This window comes from Microcaecilia unicolor, chromosome 6, assembly GCF_901765095.1.
Source record: "Microcaecilia unicolor chromosome 6, aMicUni1.1, whole genome shotgun sequence".
NCBI classification, from domain to species: Eukaryota; Metazoa; Chordata; class Amphibia; order Gymnophiona; family Siphonopidae; genus Microcaecilia; species Microcaecilia unicolor.
In genome coordinates this window covers 38801406-38819337 of record NC_044036.1, presented here as the reverse complement: position 1 = coordinate 38819337, position 17932 = coordinate 38801406, and the positions used below count along the sequence as shown (strand labels likewise).

Here is a 17932-nt window from a genome sequence, read left to right as displayed (position 1 = left end):
GTATGTGACACACAGTGTAAGAGAGAGAGAGTGTGTTTCACACAGATACAGTGTGTGAGAAACAGACTCTCTATGAGACTGAGTGTATGAGACCAAGAGAGTGTGTGAGTGACTGTGTGACACATAGAGAGTGAATGTGATACAGTGTGAGACATAGAGTGTGTGAGAGACAGTGTGTGAGAGTGAGAAAAAGACATTGACTGTGAGAGAGTGTGTGTGTGTGACAGAGATACCTCCCCCCTCCCCCTCTCTGGTGTCAGGCCCCCCCTCCCTTCCTCTCTCTCTCTCTCTGGTGTCAGGCCCCCCCCCCCCTCCCTCTCTCTGGTGTCTGGGCGTTATTGTGCAGGATGCTGAGCTCTGGCTGTGCTTCAAGGAACTGACCAATCCTATTTAATAGAATGCACCTCCAACATTCTGAAGCCGAGAAACCTCGTGTGGTTGGTCACTTCTGCTTGTGACGAACCCGGAAGTACGTGATGTCAATTCAGGAGATGGATACAGAGAGCAGGAATGCCTCAGCCATGCAGTCAGCTTCAGAATGTTGGAGGTGCGTTTTATTATATAGGATATTGGTTACCAATTGAGGGTAGAATCATTTTTAAACATGTTTGTTTTTCCTTTAAAGTATTACGGGGTTTTGGTTCCGGATTAGTTTTTCTCTCATTTTTGCTTTGGTGCTATTTCTAGAATTAGAAGGCTTGTTAATCTCACACTATTTGCCTTTCCTTCAGTAAAGGGAAACCAAGTGTCTAACGATCTTTGAGAAATTACTGGCTTTTCAAGCAGCAAGATTGTAGAAGGACCTTGCTATTTTCTTTTCAGTTCTTCAACAGTACCTTACATTTGGAAGGAAGATTAAAACCTATAAGAAATTTATTTTACAAGAAGATGAATATGTTAGGTTGTGTTATTTTTATGTAAAGTTTATGTAATTCCTAGAGATTGTTCTGGCCTCTTAACATTTGTAGATATGGGTAAAAAGTGGGATGTTTGACCACGGAAATACTTTTTACCTATATCTGTGTTTTCCCGTGGGGCGTTCGAGTTCTCCGCTTGATTGCGGATTTTTTTGAACTCTTAACTTTTGTAACCTGCTTAGAACTGTGGGGTGACAGTAGGATATAATTTAGAAATGTAATGTCATTTCACCTCCAGGGTAGTGGCTCAGTTCTAGCTCAGACTGACTGAAAATCAGTGGCTTGTGTGAAACGAGCTGTCGATTTCAGTCTAGCTCCCAGTAGACGCATCTCCATGTTACTGAGATTAACTTCACTGTCTGGCACCAACTCGCAGACCCGCTGTTAGTAGCAGGGGCGTAGCCAGATCTCAAGGTGGGAGGGGGCCACAGCCCGAGGTGGGGGGACATATTTTGGTCTGCCGCCCTGCCACTCCCAATCCACTGCCACAGCGAATACTTTGGCTGGCAGGGGTCCCCAACCCCCACCAGCTGAAGCCTTGTCCAGCGCAAGTCTCCAGTGCCGCCACATTGCCTGCCCTGTCTTCCCTTCACGCTCCTTTCACTAAAAGGAGCGTGCTGTACATGAGGGGAAGACAGAGAATGGAACGCAGCAGCGCTGGAGACCAGCGATGAACAAGGCTTCAGCTGCTGGGGCTTGGGGACCTCTGCTAGCAAAATCAGGGGCACAGAGGAAATTTGGGGAGGCCCAGGCTACCGTGGTCCCACGTAGCTACACCACTGGTTGGTAGACTATGAATATGAATTACCCTCTCACCTTAGGGCGGTCCCTTTAGAGCAGGGTGTCCAAGTTTAGTCCTTGTGGGCCACAAAGAGGCCCAGTTTTCAGGCTATCCCAAATGAATGTGTGTAATCCCCCATTATAATAGGGATTACTGGACTGGTGGGAGCTCATTCATGGAGTCATTGGGAGGAGGGAGGGAACTGGTTGTAAAGGGAGAGCGAGAAGCCCAGCCCCAAGGGGAGTGTTTATGGGAAAATTGCTGAGGGAAATGCCCCTGGTTGTTTAATGACAGTAGGAGAGGTGTTTGAAGGTAATAAATATTGTTGTTGGGGAGAGCACAAAGTCTTTGGTTAACTCTACCCCCGCCGGGACCCTTGTGGAGAGGAAGGTGTCCTGGATGGGTTCAAGAAACTAAGACTGAACTAAGTGGAGGTTTCTGCCAGTAAAGCATTAACCGTGAAGTGGAGGAATGCTCCAGGTGGGAAGCAGAAGAACCCAGCATGGGAGGAGGAACAGGAAAGAGCCTGTTCGGAGCAGAGGTACACTCTGGAATATCAATAATATTCTTATAAATTGCAATTTCCACCAAAATGGGTTCAACGTGGTATACAGTCATAACAAAAAACTAAAATACAGAAATCAGTTCAAGTCAAAATACAATAGGTCTCCAAAATACAAAGTATAATAAGAACTATAAATCATGTGATTATAATTGGATGGAGAAGATGGATCAAGCCCATTACTCTTAAGCAGAGGAGAATGCAGAGAACCATAACATAATAAATCGTTGATCCACAAGGTAAACCGTTGCAAGACAGATGGAGAAATTGAAGAGAATAGTGAAACAAGACAACCATCAAGAGAACACTGTGAGCGGGAACATTTCAATAATAAAACAGACCTCAGCAGTAGAGATCAGTTGAAAAGAGGCCCAAACTTGGTCTCCAAATACAGGTTTATCCAAGACTGTAGTGGGCTGACAAAAAACAAGTGATACATTATCTAGATCTCTATGAATGTGGGCAACCTTGTCAGAAAAAAATCAGCCAAATCTTGCACCGATGGCAAAGAACACTGAAAGTCATAGTAAGAATTCAGAGAAATATTATTATTAACATTTGTATAGCGCTACCAGACGCACACAGCACTGAACACTTGACATAGAGAGACAGTCCCTGCTCTATAGAGCTTACAATCTAAAAATACAGACAGACAAGACAATTAAGGGCGAGGGAAGTACTGGGTGAGAAGGAACAAGGGGGGAGGCAATTGAGTAGTAGCTAGGAGCCAAAAGCAGTGATCCCTAAGGACTGATCCCTAAGTTTGGGAAGGATAGGACTCAACCTGGTTCCTACAGGCCTATTTCACTAATGTAGACTTGCCCGGGTGTTGGCTGATCAACTGCCAGCCCTTTTGCCCAGTTTGATTTGTGATGCTCAGGTAGGGTTTTGTAAGTGGTTGCCAGTCCTTAATGTGCGTCGAGTACTGGTAGCTATGGCGCATGCGCAATCTTACCGATTGGCATGCTGGTAAGTCTTGACACTGAGAAAGCATTCAACTAGGTGAATTGGGAATATCTATTTAAGTATTGCAATACATGGGGATGGAGGGCTGGCTTTACCAAGCTATTTTGGTTAATGGAGTTGACTGATTTGTTTTTTTTAATAATAGAGGTACTCGTCAGGGGTGCCCACTTTCCCCTTTATTGTTTTTATTGTACCTTGACTTTATTATTTCACATCCAACCTTTTAGCAACAGGCTAAATAGAAAGTGGATTGTCATATATGGAATTGTTGGTCCTTAAGCATTTCATGTACAGGTACAGCTACTGTTGTTCTAGGGGTTTCTATATATCTCAAAAGGCTAAAGGCACACAATATGGGTTCCATGTCCTGCTAAAGAAGAAAAGGACCTTTTTTTAAATCCTTTACTGTCAAACCTTGGATAGAAAACATCCTCATATGGAGACTCATTCTTTAGTAGTGGAGAAGAAGGGTCATATGGAATTCCTGTAGATCTTTCCTTCTCATGTCCTGTAGAAGATATCTGAATATCAAAAGGATCTAGGAGACCCTCTAGATGGAAGTGAAACTAGAGAGGACAGAGGAAGTGAATAAGCAGACCTATGCTCTGTCTGAAGAAAACAGTAAGGAGACAATAGGGTCTGAATGGGTTACTCTCAGTACAGGAGTAAGACAGGGAAATGGAATGGCCCTTTAGGTCACAATGGGGAAGGAATATCATATGGATTTTTGAAATATCCCTTGAAACGTCTGTAAACATATGTTAAAAGAATTTTACCAATGATACTCACGAACACCACGAGACCAAGTCAGGCTTAAAGCAGTTTTATTTCTTGCAAGGAGACAAATCCAGCATACCCTCATGAAGCTGTCTGCCCTCCCCATACCTTCCTGTTTCTTATATACCTTTTTAGACTCTCATCTATGTGCAGCTGTACATGAAGCATATCTTTTAAGCTTGGATGAACATGTTACAGTTTGAGACCATTAGGAAGTTTTTACAAGCTAGCCAAAAAGCATATCTAAGAACATTCAGTTCTTCTTGTAACACACAAGGTCAGAAGCGGTTTCTTTTCTTACAATCTACACTTGTTTAGTATATGTTAAAATGATTAACTCAATAATTTCCCTACACATATTTTGAAAAATGAAAATCCTTAAGGTGAGCTGTTGCTTTAGAGTCTGACATAAGCTGGTGATACCAATGCTCTCTTTCCGTGTTATGCCATTTCCTTTTCTCCTATATATTGCTTTTGAAGATTGTATGCCTTTCCTTGCTTCAAGTTGTATTGTAAACCACTTTGCTGTTCTGTCTTGTCTGAAAGGTGGTATACCAAGAAATTAAACAAAACTAAACGCTCTGGAGGCTGGAAAGATGTTGATGAGACTCATCTATTACTCGACGCGTAGTTAAACTCTGGAATTCGCTGCCGTAAAAGGTGGTTAAGGCAGTTAACTTAGCAGACTTCAAAACAGGGTTGGACGGCTTCCTGGAGGAAAAAGCCATAGAATGTTATTGAATGGACAAGGGAATAATACAGTATTTCTAGGATGGGCAGGACAAATTGCTTGTTCTTTTGGCCACTGTCGGTGACAGGGTGCTGGGCTCGATGGACCCTTGGTCTGTCCCAGCACGGCGATGCTTATGTACTTATGACACCAATGTTTTAGGCAAAGCACGTTGCGCAGAGGATTGTGCAGTGGTAGGATGGTTTGTGCTGAACAGCTTTTTTCCAATGTTGGGTGGTTCAAGAGGTTACTAATACTAAGCGGATCTTTCTATAAGTCCTGTAGTGGAGCAGCTACAGGCTACTGCCTCCTAGCGGTGACGAGAGCAATGAGGGACAGATAGAATATGGGTAATAGTATGCACTATAATTGGGTTTCTGCCAGCTACTTGTGACCTGGATTGGCCACTGCTGGAAGCAGGATACTGGGCTAGATGGACCATTGGTCTGACCCGGTATGGCTATTCTTACGTTCTTACTACTTATTTAGTTATTACGTCCCTTTGGTATGCAAACCTGAGTTTGGTCGCTCCTGAATGATACTGAGAAGCAAGGAAACAGACCGATTATTATAAAAAGAGAAGCTCTTCATTTATAAGCAAGTAAACAACCAAAAGTGAAAAAATGAATAATTAAGAATCATGTGCAAATGTGAGGTCGCTCAGGAAGGAGTAAAAGGCAGATGCTCTTATCAGAAAATTAGAATAAACGCACACAAGCCGTGGTTTAGGCTCTGTAATCAAGCTTCCTGCTGTTACCCTTTAGCAATAACAAATTTGGCACATACAACCTGGATGTAGATGAGTAGCAGCAGATGATGGCAGGCTGAAGAGTTGGGCAAACAAAAAAAGCAAACACTGGGCCTTCAGGATTGAGAAAAATGTAGTCCTTTAATATTACAAATACCCGACACGGGCCGTGTTTCGGCGTACAACCGCCTGCATCAGGGGTCTGACATGAAGACACATAAAAATAAATTATAACCATAAATTAATTAAACAATATCAGTAAACCATAATTTCAGTGATATGCACATAATTATCACAACTTAAAACCATATACATATACACATATATTCACTACACTGCATATACACCACGCACAGATATATATGTATATTTATTAAAGAAACATTAAAAAAAACATATATTTCTAGATAATACCTATATATGCCCACCAATACATACATCTATAAGCTCACATATCCACACACACATATATATATGTATATTTTCTTAAATAAACCCTTATATATACATACATGTAAATTCACGCATACAGTCATACCATATCACGTATTTCTAAATAAAGCATTACCAGAGCATACTAAATACTATAAAATCATAAATGTTGAATAACCATGTCTTACCAATAAACTCCTATCAGTCAACTTGCAAACTATGGTGCAATAGGTTAGTGAAACAATCGGGTAGAACTCCTAATGTGAGAGAGCAAGAATAGGGTGTTCATAATCAATCATCTAATGGTGGCCACATAATAAACAATAAATACTTAAAGCAATCAAGATGACGCCCCCTATTTCGTAAAAAAAAACCCCTTTTTTTTCATAAACAGTATATTAGCTAAAATTCATTATGATGAGGCCATATTCAGCATCTCTATATCAAAAGAACAAACAGAAAAGTGAAAGAGAGTCATTACCAGAGCCCTGAAAGCCTTCAAATTACAAATACTTATATGCAGCTGCCGATTGAACAATATTCTCTATATTAAACCCCAATAGGGACTGCTTTGCCTCCCCTCGAGGCCATTTAATACATGTAACTGCAAAGAACACCTCCAATACTTCCTACAGTGACGTAATGGGGCGGGACCCAACATTTAAGGTAGTACTTCGGGAAACTTCACAATAGCCTACTGTAGGCTCTAAACCAAGATTCCCCAAGACAAGTACTACCTTAAATGTCGGGTCCCGCTCCGTTATGTCACTGTAGGAAGTATATTGTTGAACACCCTTGTGCGCACGCTCCCACTTCTGGCGGTTTTCAGTATTGGAGGCGTCTTTCTGAACATAGACGAGCTGTTCAGACAACGGGTAGGCAATGTTTCTTTTCATTAATCATATTGTTCGGGGATGAGGCTGGTTTTATAAAGTTTGAAACCCCCCCCCCTTTCTTTATATTATGGGCTGCACTGAGATTTCGCCATGAAGACCCTTTGGTTTTGAAAGACGAATCTACGGGAGTCAGTTACATGATTTTTGCGTATGTTCTTTGCAGTTACATGTATTAAATGGCCTCGAGGGGAGGCAAAGCAGTCCCTATTGGGGTTTAATATAGAGAATATTGTTCAATCGGCAGCTGCATATAAGTATTTGTAATTTGAAGGCTTTCAGGGCTCTGGTAATGACTCTCTTTCACTTTTCTGTTTGTTCTTTTGATATAGAGATGCTGAATATGGCCTCATCATAATGAATGTTAGTGGAGTGTGGCCTAGTGGTTAGGGTGGTGAACTTTGATCCTAAGGAACTGAGTTCGATTCCCGGCACAGGCAGCTCCTTGTGACTCTGGGCAAGTCACTTAACCCTCCATTGCCTGCCGCATTGAGCCTGCCATGAGTGGGAAAAAGCGCGGGGTACAAATGTAACAAAAAAAAAATATATACTGTTTATGAAAAAAAAAAGGTTTTTGTTTTTTTTTACGTAATAGGGGGCGTCATCTTGATTGCTTTAAGTATTTATTGTTTATTATGTGGCCACCATTAGATGATTGATTATGAACACCCTATTCTTGCTCTCTCACATTAGGAGTTCTACCCGATTGTTTCACTAACCTATTGCACCATAGTTTGCAAGTTGACTGATAGGAGTTTATTGGTAAGACATGGTTATTCAACATTTATGATTTTATAGTATTTAGTATGCTCTGGTAATGCTTTATTTAGAAATATGTGATATGGTATGACTGTATGCGTGAATTTACATGTATGTATATATATATAAGGGTTTATTTAAGAAAATATACATATATATATGTGTGTGTGGATATGTGAGCTTATAGATGTATGTATTGGTGGGCATATATAGGTATTATCTAGAAATATATGTTTTTTTTAATGTTTCTTTAATATATATACATATATATCTGTGCGTGGTGTATATGCAGTGTAGTGAATATATGTGTATATGTATATGGTTTTAAGTTGTGATAATTATGTGCATATGACTGAAATTATGGTTTACTGATATTGTTTAATTAATTTATGGTTTTAATTTATTTTTATGTGTCTTCATGTCAGACCCCGGATGCAGGCCGAAACACGGCCCGTGTCGGGTATTTGTGATATTAAAGGACTACATTTTTCTCAATCCTGAAGGCCCAGTGTTTGCTTTTTTTGTTTGCCTAATTGTATTTGTATGCTGTTTTCCCTCTCTTTTGAGGCTGAAGAGTTGACCAGAGAAGTTCACGAGCTGAGGTGCAGGTGCTGTTTACAGCTGGGGATCTGAGGATGGAATCAGATAATTTCTGATCTCCGAGATGCTCCTTTTTATCTTGATTTTTCCCAGGGGTTTGTCCCTGAGGACGTGGTAAACAAAAAGTTCTAGCTTCAGATGTTACGTATGACTTGAAGAACCACAAAACTGTCTCTCTTACGTCATTCTGGAGGGCTTTCTCCAAACCCCAGGCTCTGCAAATACTGGGTTAACTTGTTCAGGAGTTACTGTTCCTAAACGATAAGTACATGTTGCCACGATTGCTCACCCATTACAACAGTCAAATGGGGCAGAGGACTTTCCTGCCAACATTGCAGACCTTGGCAAATACTGACAACGTTCGTGCTGAATTAAGGCGCCCTTTGAATTCTGGATTGCAAGAGGTATAATAAGCTCTGTTATGCTATAGACAGGGGTCTTTCCCCTACAACCTAAGTGCCTCCTCTTATTAGTAGGGAGAATCTACACTGTTGTACTTTTACTCCATCAGCGCTTTAGCTGGAGCTGATACAGCGGCCTCTGCTCAGCCTTCTACAGTTGACTCTAGAATGCACTGATTGGTGCAGAAATCTTTTATGCAAGATTTTTCTCCCTAACTTGTCTTGTATCCTTCATTCAATCTTTGAGCTTTTTCTATGCGAATAACTCCTAAGTGACACAAATGTTCATATTTGCTTCTATCAGTAAAGGCCCCCAGTATACAGTTCTTCTCGTGGTATGACAACACTGAAGGGTTCTTTTACTAAGGTGCGCTAACGAATTAGTCTGTGTTATGTGCCATGCAGCCCATGACTGTACAGCATTTAGTGTGAGCTAATCCATTAGCGCACCTCAGTAAAAGGACCCCTAATTTTTTATACCCTCAAAAACTACTTAGCTTGAAAATAAACCTACAAATTCATAAACACCTAGGAATAGAAGCCGTTTTCAAATCCAGGCTAAAAGCCCACCTCTTTAACGCTGCTTTTGACTCCTAACCACTACTCACTTGCCCTGTACCCTTCTATCTCCTCCTCTTTAATTCCCCTACCTCTTACTTGTTCTATTTACCTGTCCAATTTAGATTGTAAGCTCTTTGAGCAGGGACTGTCTTTTCATGTATGGTGTACAGCGCTGCGTATGCCTTGTAGCGCTATAGAAGTGATAAGTAGAAGTAGTAGTAGTAATGTAGAAGCCTGCCCTTGCAGATCAGCAATGCGGCCGCACAGGCTTCTGTTTCTGTGAGTCTGTCAGACTCACAGAAACAGAAGCCTGCGAAGCCGCGTTGCTGATCTGCAAGGGCAGGCTTCTAGATGGAATGTTGCTAGTGAAGGAGTAGCCTAGTGGTTAGTGCAGTGGAACATGGAATGTTGCTACTATTTGAGATTCTGCAATGTTGCTATTACTTGAGATTCTACATGGAATGTTGCTGCTATTGGAGATTCTGTTGCTACTATTTGAGATTCTACATGGAATGTTGCTATTCCACTAGCAACATTCCATTTTTAGATTGTGAGCTCTTTGAGCAGGGACTGTCTTTTCATGTATGGTGTACAGCGCTGCGTATGCCTTGTAGCGCTATAGAAGTGATAAGTAGTAGTAGTAATAGAAGCCCTAAGTATAATCATCAAAATGTACTGTGCTGCTAAGATAAAGTAATTAACATAAAGATGCCATCAGAATAGGACACTGTGAAATTTGCCCTCCTGACTAGAGGGGTTAAAATGGGAAAGCAGAAAAAAAAAGGAATTAGAGAATCTGAGTTTATTACCTTATTAAGAAAATGTGTTGCTTTCTATATTTGAGTTCAGGTTCATTTAGTGGTAAAATACAAACAGACAAGAATGTTCACCTAGACAACTTTAGGGGCCTTTTTACCAAACCGCCTATGTGTGTCCTACGTGCGTCAATTTTGAACTACCGCCTGGCTACCACATGGCCCGGGCGGTAATTTCATTTTTTTTTTACACGCATCCACTAGGCGCACTGGAAAATTTCTGAAGTGCGGCGCTAACCGGGCGGTAATCAGCATTGCACACACGTAGACCATTACTGCTCGGTTAACATGTGAGACTTTACCGCTAGGTCAGTGGGTGGCGGTAAGGTCTCAGGCCCACAATGGACGTGCGCCAATTTTTATTTTGCCCAAAATGGACCTGCATGCGTCCAAAACACACGTCTACACCAGCGCAGGCCATTTTTCGGCGCACCTTAGTAAAAAACAAACAAACCCCATAATGATTACTTGGAACAGAAAAAAATATTTCCAATGAAATGTCATAAAATACATAACTCAGATAAAATACATATAGGTAATTGAATTTATTTCGAATTTTGGGAACTCAAGAACATTTTATTGATATACATACATTATGGATAAATGCCTTTTATACAGAAAAAATTTAATAATATCTAAATTTGAACACAAAGATCACCAAAGAAAAATATACTGTAAATTTGTTTACAGCATGCCTACATGCTCTATACCTAAATTCAATGAATTATCAACAGATTGTTGTATCATTTTTTGGCAGGTGCACAACACAACAGAGAAACTTCAAGTTATAAGATTTAATATTTGGATCCATTCAGTGGAATAGGATTTCTAAAGTATATCCCTTGATTAGCTTTCGAAGGTTGCCCTTCAATGATATGCTTTGATGTCCCCATGCATACTTCCTACCCACCCCCCTCCTCCCACCCTGTCAGACTGTCATAGTAATGCTTGAATGTTTTCACTTATATACACTGTCAGCTAGCACATTTGCTTATTTCCGATCTGAGGAAGAAGGGCGACCTTCGAAAGCTAATCAAGAAATGTATTAAGTTATGTCCAATAAAAAAGGTATCATCTTATTTTCTTTTCCATGTTTTATTTTGTTTGATTTCTATTGATAACCTTAAGAGTGGACTAACACGGCTACCACACTCCTCTACTTAAAGTATATCCCCAAATTTTAGTTGCGTTCATGTCAGCACACCATATAAAAGAAGAGAGGATTCATGTGAAAAGAAAGGTTTGTAAAACCATATTGGAGGAAGACTTCAGTAATCCTTGCCACAGTCTGTGGTCATGGGAAGGGGGAACACACGAGTAAACTAATGTTTCTAAGAGCCTCTTTTACAAAGCCGTGCTAGCGATTTCCGTGCGGCAAATGAGAGGAAGCCTAAAGGAACTGAATGGGCTTCCTCTCATTTACCGTACAGGAATCGCTAGCATGGCTTTGTAAAAGAGGCCCCTAAGTTTGCTTTCAGCCATAGACACTCACTGAGGAAATCAGCATTAATATTACAGAAAAGAATCTACAAATACTAGTTTATGCACGTGTGGGCAAACCCAGGGCAGTTCTAGTTTACTTGTCTGTCCAGTGGACAATTGCTTCTTCATGGTGTCCTGGCATCCTTGATTACAAGTAAAATAGAATCTGGCCACAAAAAAAAAAAAAAAAAAAAAAAATCAAGTGGGACACATTCAGTCATTAAAATCACTGTATCAAAAAAAGACCAGAGGGACAGGAGTTGATAAATGAAGACTAATCTGCATTCAACTGGGAGAGAAAGGTCCCAAGCTTAACTTTCACGACACTTGAGGCCAATGGTATAATAAAAATATTCATAAGAATTTACATAACTTCATTGTGCTTTCAAAGTTTAACATTCCAAAATAGACAAACATTGCTGGGTTTTTTTTATTTGTGCTCCTTGCTATAAAAGTTCATCCCACTACCACATATCACACAAAATCACATAATCCAACATACAAGTGCAGAAAGTGCCAATATAAGAATCACCAAACATTAAAAAGCAACCCTCTTTGGCTCTAAGGGCTGGATTTAAACTTTATTTTGAGGGGTTTAGCAGCAACAACAAGGTATAAAGGTTAGAATTAAAACCTATTCGTGTTGGAAAAGCTTTCAAATACTTGAACATCCTAATGCACTTTGTGATTATGTATATCCCAGAAACTTTATAAAAGTAGCCCCTCTGTTTATAAAACCACACTAGCGGCTGCCACGCAGCATTGCTGCCACAGCCGTCGGCAGTGCCGGACAGACAGTTGCTGTGTGGCTTTATAAACAGGGGCCTAAGCTTATTAAATAGAAAGGAAATTAAAGTTATCCAAACTGGGCACATTACTTTTATAATATACTATACCGTGCATTCTGTGCACAGAAAGGAAAGCTAATGTTTATATATATATATATATATGAGAGAGAGAGAGAAAGAAAACACAGCAATTATACAAGATGCTTGTTACTCAACTTTAATGTAATTTAAAATGTGCGACTAAAGCTATCCATGGCTCTATGATTTCACTGGTGAGTTTGCCATCATAGAGAACTGACGATCAAAAATACAATCTGCATTCAAATTCTTAATGCTTTATTCAACTCTTTATCCTTCATACTTTAGCATTTATTTAAACAATTCATAATATGTTGCAAGTTCCCAGCAATTCCTTTGGAAGAGATTAGCTGAAGAAAATGGTATTATCATCTTTCTTTCAGGCTTCAGTATACAACATGCCCCACACGGCTAGGGTCTATCTATGATCCACAAAGTGCTGGACTCTTATTTAAAAAGGCAGGATGACACAGCAACTAGTACACTGGATAATCCACTTTCCTGGCAACTTCCAACACAGTTTAACCAGAGAGGATGGCTTTCTAGCAGTTAGCACAGGACAAAACTGAACCTTCTTGACATTAGTTAAAACTGTAGGGACAAATGTTACATGTTAGTGTTTTAGTTACAAATATACTAGACTGTGGCATGAGGAATAAAAACACAGCAGATTTTGTGGCCCAACCATTTTCTCCTGTTCCTTTGGGTTCTCAGCTTTATCTGAGGCTGCAGCACCATGAACCTTCATTTGCAACTACTTAAATTCACCCCTCTCCTAACTCAGCCCAACTTTCCTTGTGGCAGTCTTTAAACAGAACACGTGTAGAAAAGGAGAAAATGTTCCTCATGGGTGTGAAACAGCAAAGCCAATAAGTGAGGTAGAAACGAACGTCCAAGGAAATCAGCCCTGCCGAGTGAGTTTGTCATCTGCATGCCACTAGACCAGTGGCTTTCTATATTTACAACACATTTGGGTATTAATTTTTATACTGCTAAAGTGGATCAGACTCCTTACGCAGGCAGTATTGCCAAAACATGGCTCGTTTCGAGTTACATTTCCTGTTGCACTACACTTGTGTCATATCCTATATAATAATTTGCACCTCCAATGTTCCATCGCTGTCTGGCTGCCTGGGTTCGTAACATCTCATGACGTCAGCCAGCCTCCAGCGTTCCATTCCCCCTCACTGCCCCGCCCTCGCGTCAAAACGTAATGACATCAGAGGGCGGAATAGTGAGAGGGAAGGGAATGCTGGAGGTGAGCTGAGGTCAGGATGTTACCAACGGAAGGGAAGCCAGCCAGAAAACAATGAGGTACAAAGGAAGAGAGAATCGCGGCACATCGAGGGGAGGGCAGAGCAGAATCGATGGACATGGATGGGATGGAAGGAGAGGACAGGAGAAAAGAGAATCGCGGAACATGGATGGAACGGCAGGGAAAAGGAGAATCGCTGGACATGGATGGGATGGAAGGAGAGGACAGGAGAGAAGACAATCGCGGAACACGGATGGGAGGGCAGGGGAGAATCGCTGGACATGGAAGGGATGGGAGGGCAGGGGAGAATCGCTGGACATGGAGGGGATGGGAGGGCAGGGGAGAATCGCTGGACATGGAGGGGATGGGAGGGGAGGGAAGAATTGCTGGACATGGAGGGGATGGGAGGGGAGGGAAGAATTGCTGGACATGGAGGGGAAAGCAGGGGAGACAAAAAAATCGCTTACAAGAGACCCTTTCTAGGGCCCGTTTCATTGTTGAGGAAATGGGCTGGGTTTGAAATAAAGGCAACTGCTTTCAAAGGACTGGTTTCCTTGACATTTGTTGGTACCTCACTTGTTTGCTTGCAGTCTTTAAACAGGAGCTATGGATGGCGGCTCACCCAGAATCTCATGGCACTGAGCGATGGCTTAGATTCTCTCTGCAGTATCCTATCCTCATCCCTGACTAGTTCAGGGAGCAGAAGCCTGGCCTGAGAATCAAACTCAGATCCTCTGTACGGCAGTGCAAAGCACTTGCCACTGAGCTTGTAAATACTTATATATTTATTCTTCAAAACATTTCTAATAAATGTATCACTATAATAATCATTAACATCAATGGGCTTACCCAGAAAGATAAATATATGTCGGTTTCTGACTATTAAACTTACTGTGCAAACAGCAAATTACATCCTGTAATAAGGTCAGATATGTTGGTTTGTAACAGTGTTAATTACATTTCCATGATATTTTCTGATGTGTCTCACAAAACAATCAGCATATGTGAATCACAAGTGAGGTAAGTCAATGCAGACTTTGTCTGTGCTCATCTGGATGAGATCCCATTACATGGTTCCGCCTACTGGTCTTTAACCTGAATTCGAGTACTTACGTTTCTTACTAATGGTACTGAAGAATTTACTATTATGGCATCATCAAATGCTAATATTTTGAAAGTTTATGTTCGAATGCTGACCTGTAACAAGAGAGACCTGATGTTTAAAAAAACAAAACAAAAACAAAAAAACCCTCCCACAGACACTACATAGCCTGCCTCAGCTCATACAAATAATATTGTACCTTCTTTTCACATCCAAGGTCACTGTTTATTACACAGTACCAGGCCTACCCCAAAATAACTCCATGCATGTACTTGACATGCTCTGCTAAGTGAGGCACTAAGACAACCTATGTAAAATGCTACATAAAATGAAAGAAAGGATTGGCAGATGAAAATGAAAGGTTAAAGCTCTGCTATCCTGCACATGGGATTACAATTAAACACTGCAGCTCATATTGCCCACGGGATGTACAGTATATATTTCTATTGATATGTTGGCATTCTTCATGGTAAATGAGCAGAAGTTCATGACAGCACAGCTAACGTTACAGTTCCTTTCTGGCGTTTTAAAATGGCTACAGCTTGTTCGTGAGTGACACCGTCCAAACTTTCTCCGTTGACTGCAAGAATCTGATCTCCACGCTTCAATGTCCCATCTTCTGCTGCTGCTCCCTGAAACAAGGACATGCTGTGTTATGAGGTGTCATCCTTCTATGCAACTTATATTCATCTTCATCAGGGGTATCAAACTGAAATTCTGGAGGGTCACAATTAGTCTAGTTTCAGGCTAATCACTAACGAACATGCATGACATATCTGCATGCAAATATCTCTTATTAGGGATAGCCTGAAAACGTGAGTGGTTAAAAGCCCTTCAGGATTTCAGTTTGACACCCCTGATCTACAGAGCAACCAAAAAATTTGAACAAAAGTCATTTTCACTGCACAATCAGCAGTTTAATTAGGTTGTGAGGAACAGGGGTCTCTGGTTCAGCTCAGTGGCGTAGCCACAGGTGGGCCTGGGTGGGCCGGAGCCCACCCACTTAGGGCTCAGGCCCATCCAACAGTAGCACATGGTAATGAAAATGCTGCTCTCCACAATACTGGCCCCTTCGCGTGCTCAGTTTTCAGCGCATGCCTGCTGCAGACTACCAAGTTAGAGACTGGAGAGAAGCATTTTCCCACCAGCTGAGACATTTTTTTGGTGTGTGGGTGGGGGAGAGAACATTTGGTGCCCACCCACTTCTTGCCTAGGCCCACCCAAAATCTGCTGTCTGGCTACGTCCCTGGTTCAGCTAGTCAGCAATTCTGCAAAATAAGCAATTTGCAGCTTATGATCTGTACCCTTTGCCTCTCAGTGAATCTCTGATTCTTAAGCAGCACAAACCCACAGATCTTTACTCTGGGAGCAGATCCCACATTGTGCCATGATTAATGTTGCAAAACAAAAAGAGTGCACGGAGTCATTTTACTAATTGCAGATTTATTGTTAATCTAAATACAATCTAGTAAGAAGAGCCCAAATCCAATCACTTACAATGCTGTTTGTACATTGTAGGTAGAAGATTACCACCACCACAGACTCTTTTTAAGTGCTTATTGTGAATGATCATGGTAATTGCTTACGATAGGAAGTTGAGATTTTTGGAAACTCTGTATTTTCAAATTTTAGCTTTTCTCTCTCTTTATTTTAATGTGGGAACTTGATTTCTGATGCTACTAAACCCATGCAGTTTCTGAACTGATTTTCCTGCAGCTCCATATCTGGGGCTACATTCTGGTAGTGACACCAGCAGCCAAATATTGACTCTGGTCGCTGAAATCTATTACAAGCACCACATTAAAAAAAATTCCATGAAGTCTGATGCTTTAAAACAGGTGCCGTTTCCACAATCCCCATCTCCATTCAGTCTCTCATTAAAGTAATCACTTAATTGGGAATGGGAATTGGAACTTGATATACTGCCTTTCTGTGGTTTTGCAACTACATTCAAAGCGGTTTACATGGTATATACAGGTACTTATTTGTACCTGGGGCAATGGAGGGTTAAGTGACTTGCCCAGAGTCACAAGGAGCTGCAGTGGTAATTGAACCCAGTTCCCCAGTATCAAAGTCCACTACACTAACCACTTAGTAGGGGCGTAGCCAGACAACAGATTTTGGGTGGGCCTAGGGAAGAACTGGGTGGGCACCAAGTGTTCTCTCCCCCACCCAACCACCACCAAAAATATATCTCAGCTGGCTGGAAAATGCTTCTTTCCACCTTGGCAGTCTGCAGCAGGCATGTGCTGAAAATTGAGGTGCCGGTATCATGGAGAGTAGCATTTTCGTTACCATCGGGGGGAAGTCTTCAGCTGGTGGAGCTCGAGATCCCCGCCAGCTACCACTAAACGTGTGCTACTGTTGGGTGGGCCTGAGCTCTAAGTGGGTGGGCCCTGGCCCACCTAGGCCACCTGTGGCTACGCCACTGCCACTTAGGGCTGTATTTAATCTTCTTTCTTTGACAAAAGCTTTTATTTTATATCACCCAAGCCAAAGGCCTACATTCAAAATCAGGACGAACAGGACAATGGCAGCATCTTCTTGGTGAAGGACTTGTATTCTAGTTGGAAAGGAAAGGAATCCTGACGCAGCAATGAGCAACATTATGTCTCTGGCCTGCACAAAGCACTGTGCATATGTTTTAATTCGTAGACTGGCAAAATGCTGACAAGTGTGGTTTGAGTGGTAGTATCCTATTGAAATTAGAGTTCCTTTTCTTTTAGAGTTGATATATTGTTATTTTATTGTGGAACGCCCTGTTATGTTTAAAGAAAGGGTGGCATATAACACTTTAATTAAACCATAATCATTTGGAAGCTAGACTGCAATCACAGGAAGAAAAGATTACTAAGCTAAAATCTGAGAATGGAAATCATGAAGTAGCAAAATCTGATATAAAGTAGGTACAATCAGTTCAAACTATTTAGTAACTGATGTGGCTACTTGCCTCTCTGGTTTGATGGGTTACAGAGTAATAGGGGAATTTGAAAGTACTGGATCTTTTCTTAATATTTTTCCTTTATTCTCCTTTGTTATGAGAATTGGAACTACTAATTGTAGTGGACTTGAACTGAATAATTTCTGGGGAGGGGAGGTTTCATGATAGCATTGTGCTTATTATTTCAATCAGTTTTTTTGTACAAGTTTAGCTTCATTTGTCTTTATTTGAAATTTCATAAAAAAATGTTCTAAAAATGGAATAATCTTATCAATGGGGCGGGGCTAGGGTAGGCGGGGCTAGGATTGGGCCCCACCAAATTGGTCTGCATAGGGCCCCGCACT

General features: G+C 41.2%; 1 protein-coding gene and 1 long non-coding RNA gene across 3 annotated transcripts in view; one reads left to right on the top strand and one right to left on the bottom strand.

Moving 5' to 3' along the window:
• Positions 1 to 10506: 10506 nt before the first annotated feature.
• On the top strand, positions 10507 to 11622 carry LOC115471657. Its single transcript, XR_003942389.1, has 2 exons — positions 10507 to 10775; positions 11109 to 11622. It is a non-coding gene; the product is annotated as an uncharacterized LOC115471657 (long non-coding RNA).
• Positions 11623 to 13995: 2373 nt separating this feature from the next.
• The window catches only part of PATJ (PATJ crumbs cell polarity complex component), a 429677-nt gene continuing 425740 nt past the window's right edge, over positions 13996 to 17932 (bottom strand). For both annotated transcript variants that reach the window (XM_030205409.1, XM_030205410.1), the window contains exon 45: positions 13996 to 15279. In XM_030205409.1, the coding sequence (XP_030061269.1) occupies positions 15133 to 15279 (147 nt within the window). In that variant the 3' untranslated portion in view covers positions 13996 to 15132. The remainder of the gene's footprint in view (positions 15280 to 17932) is intronic.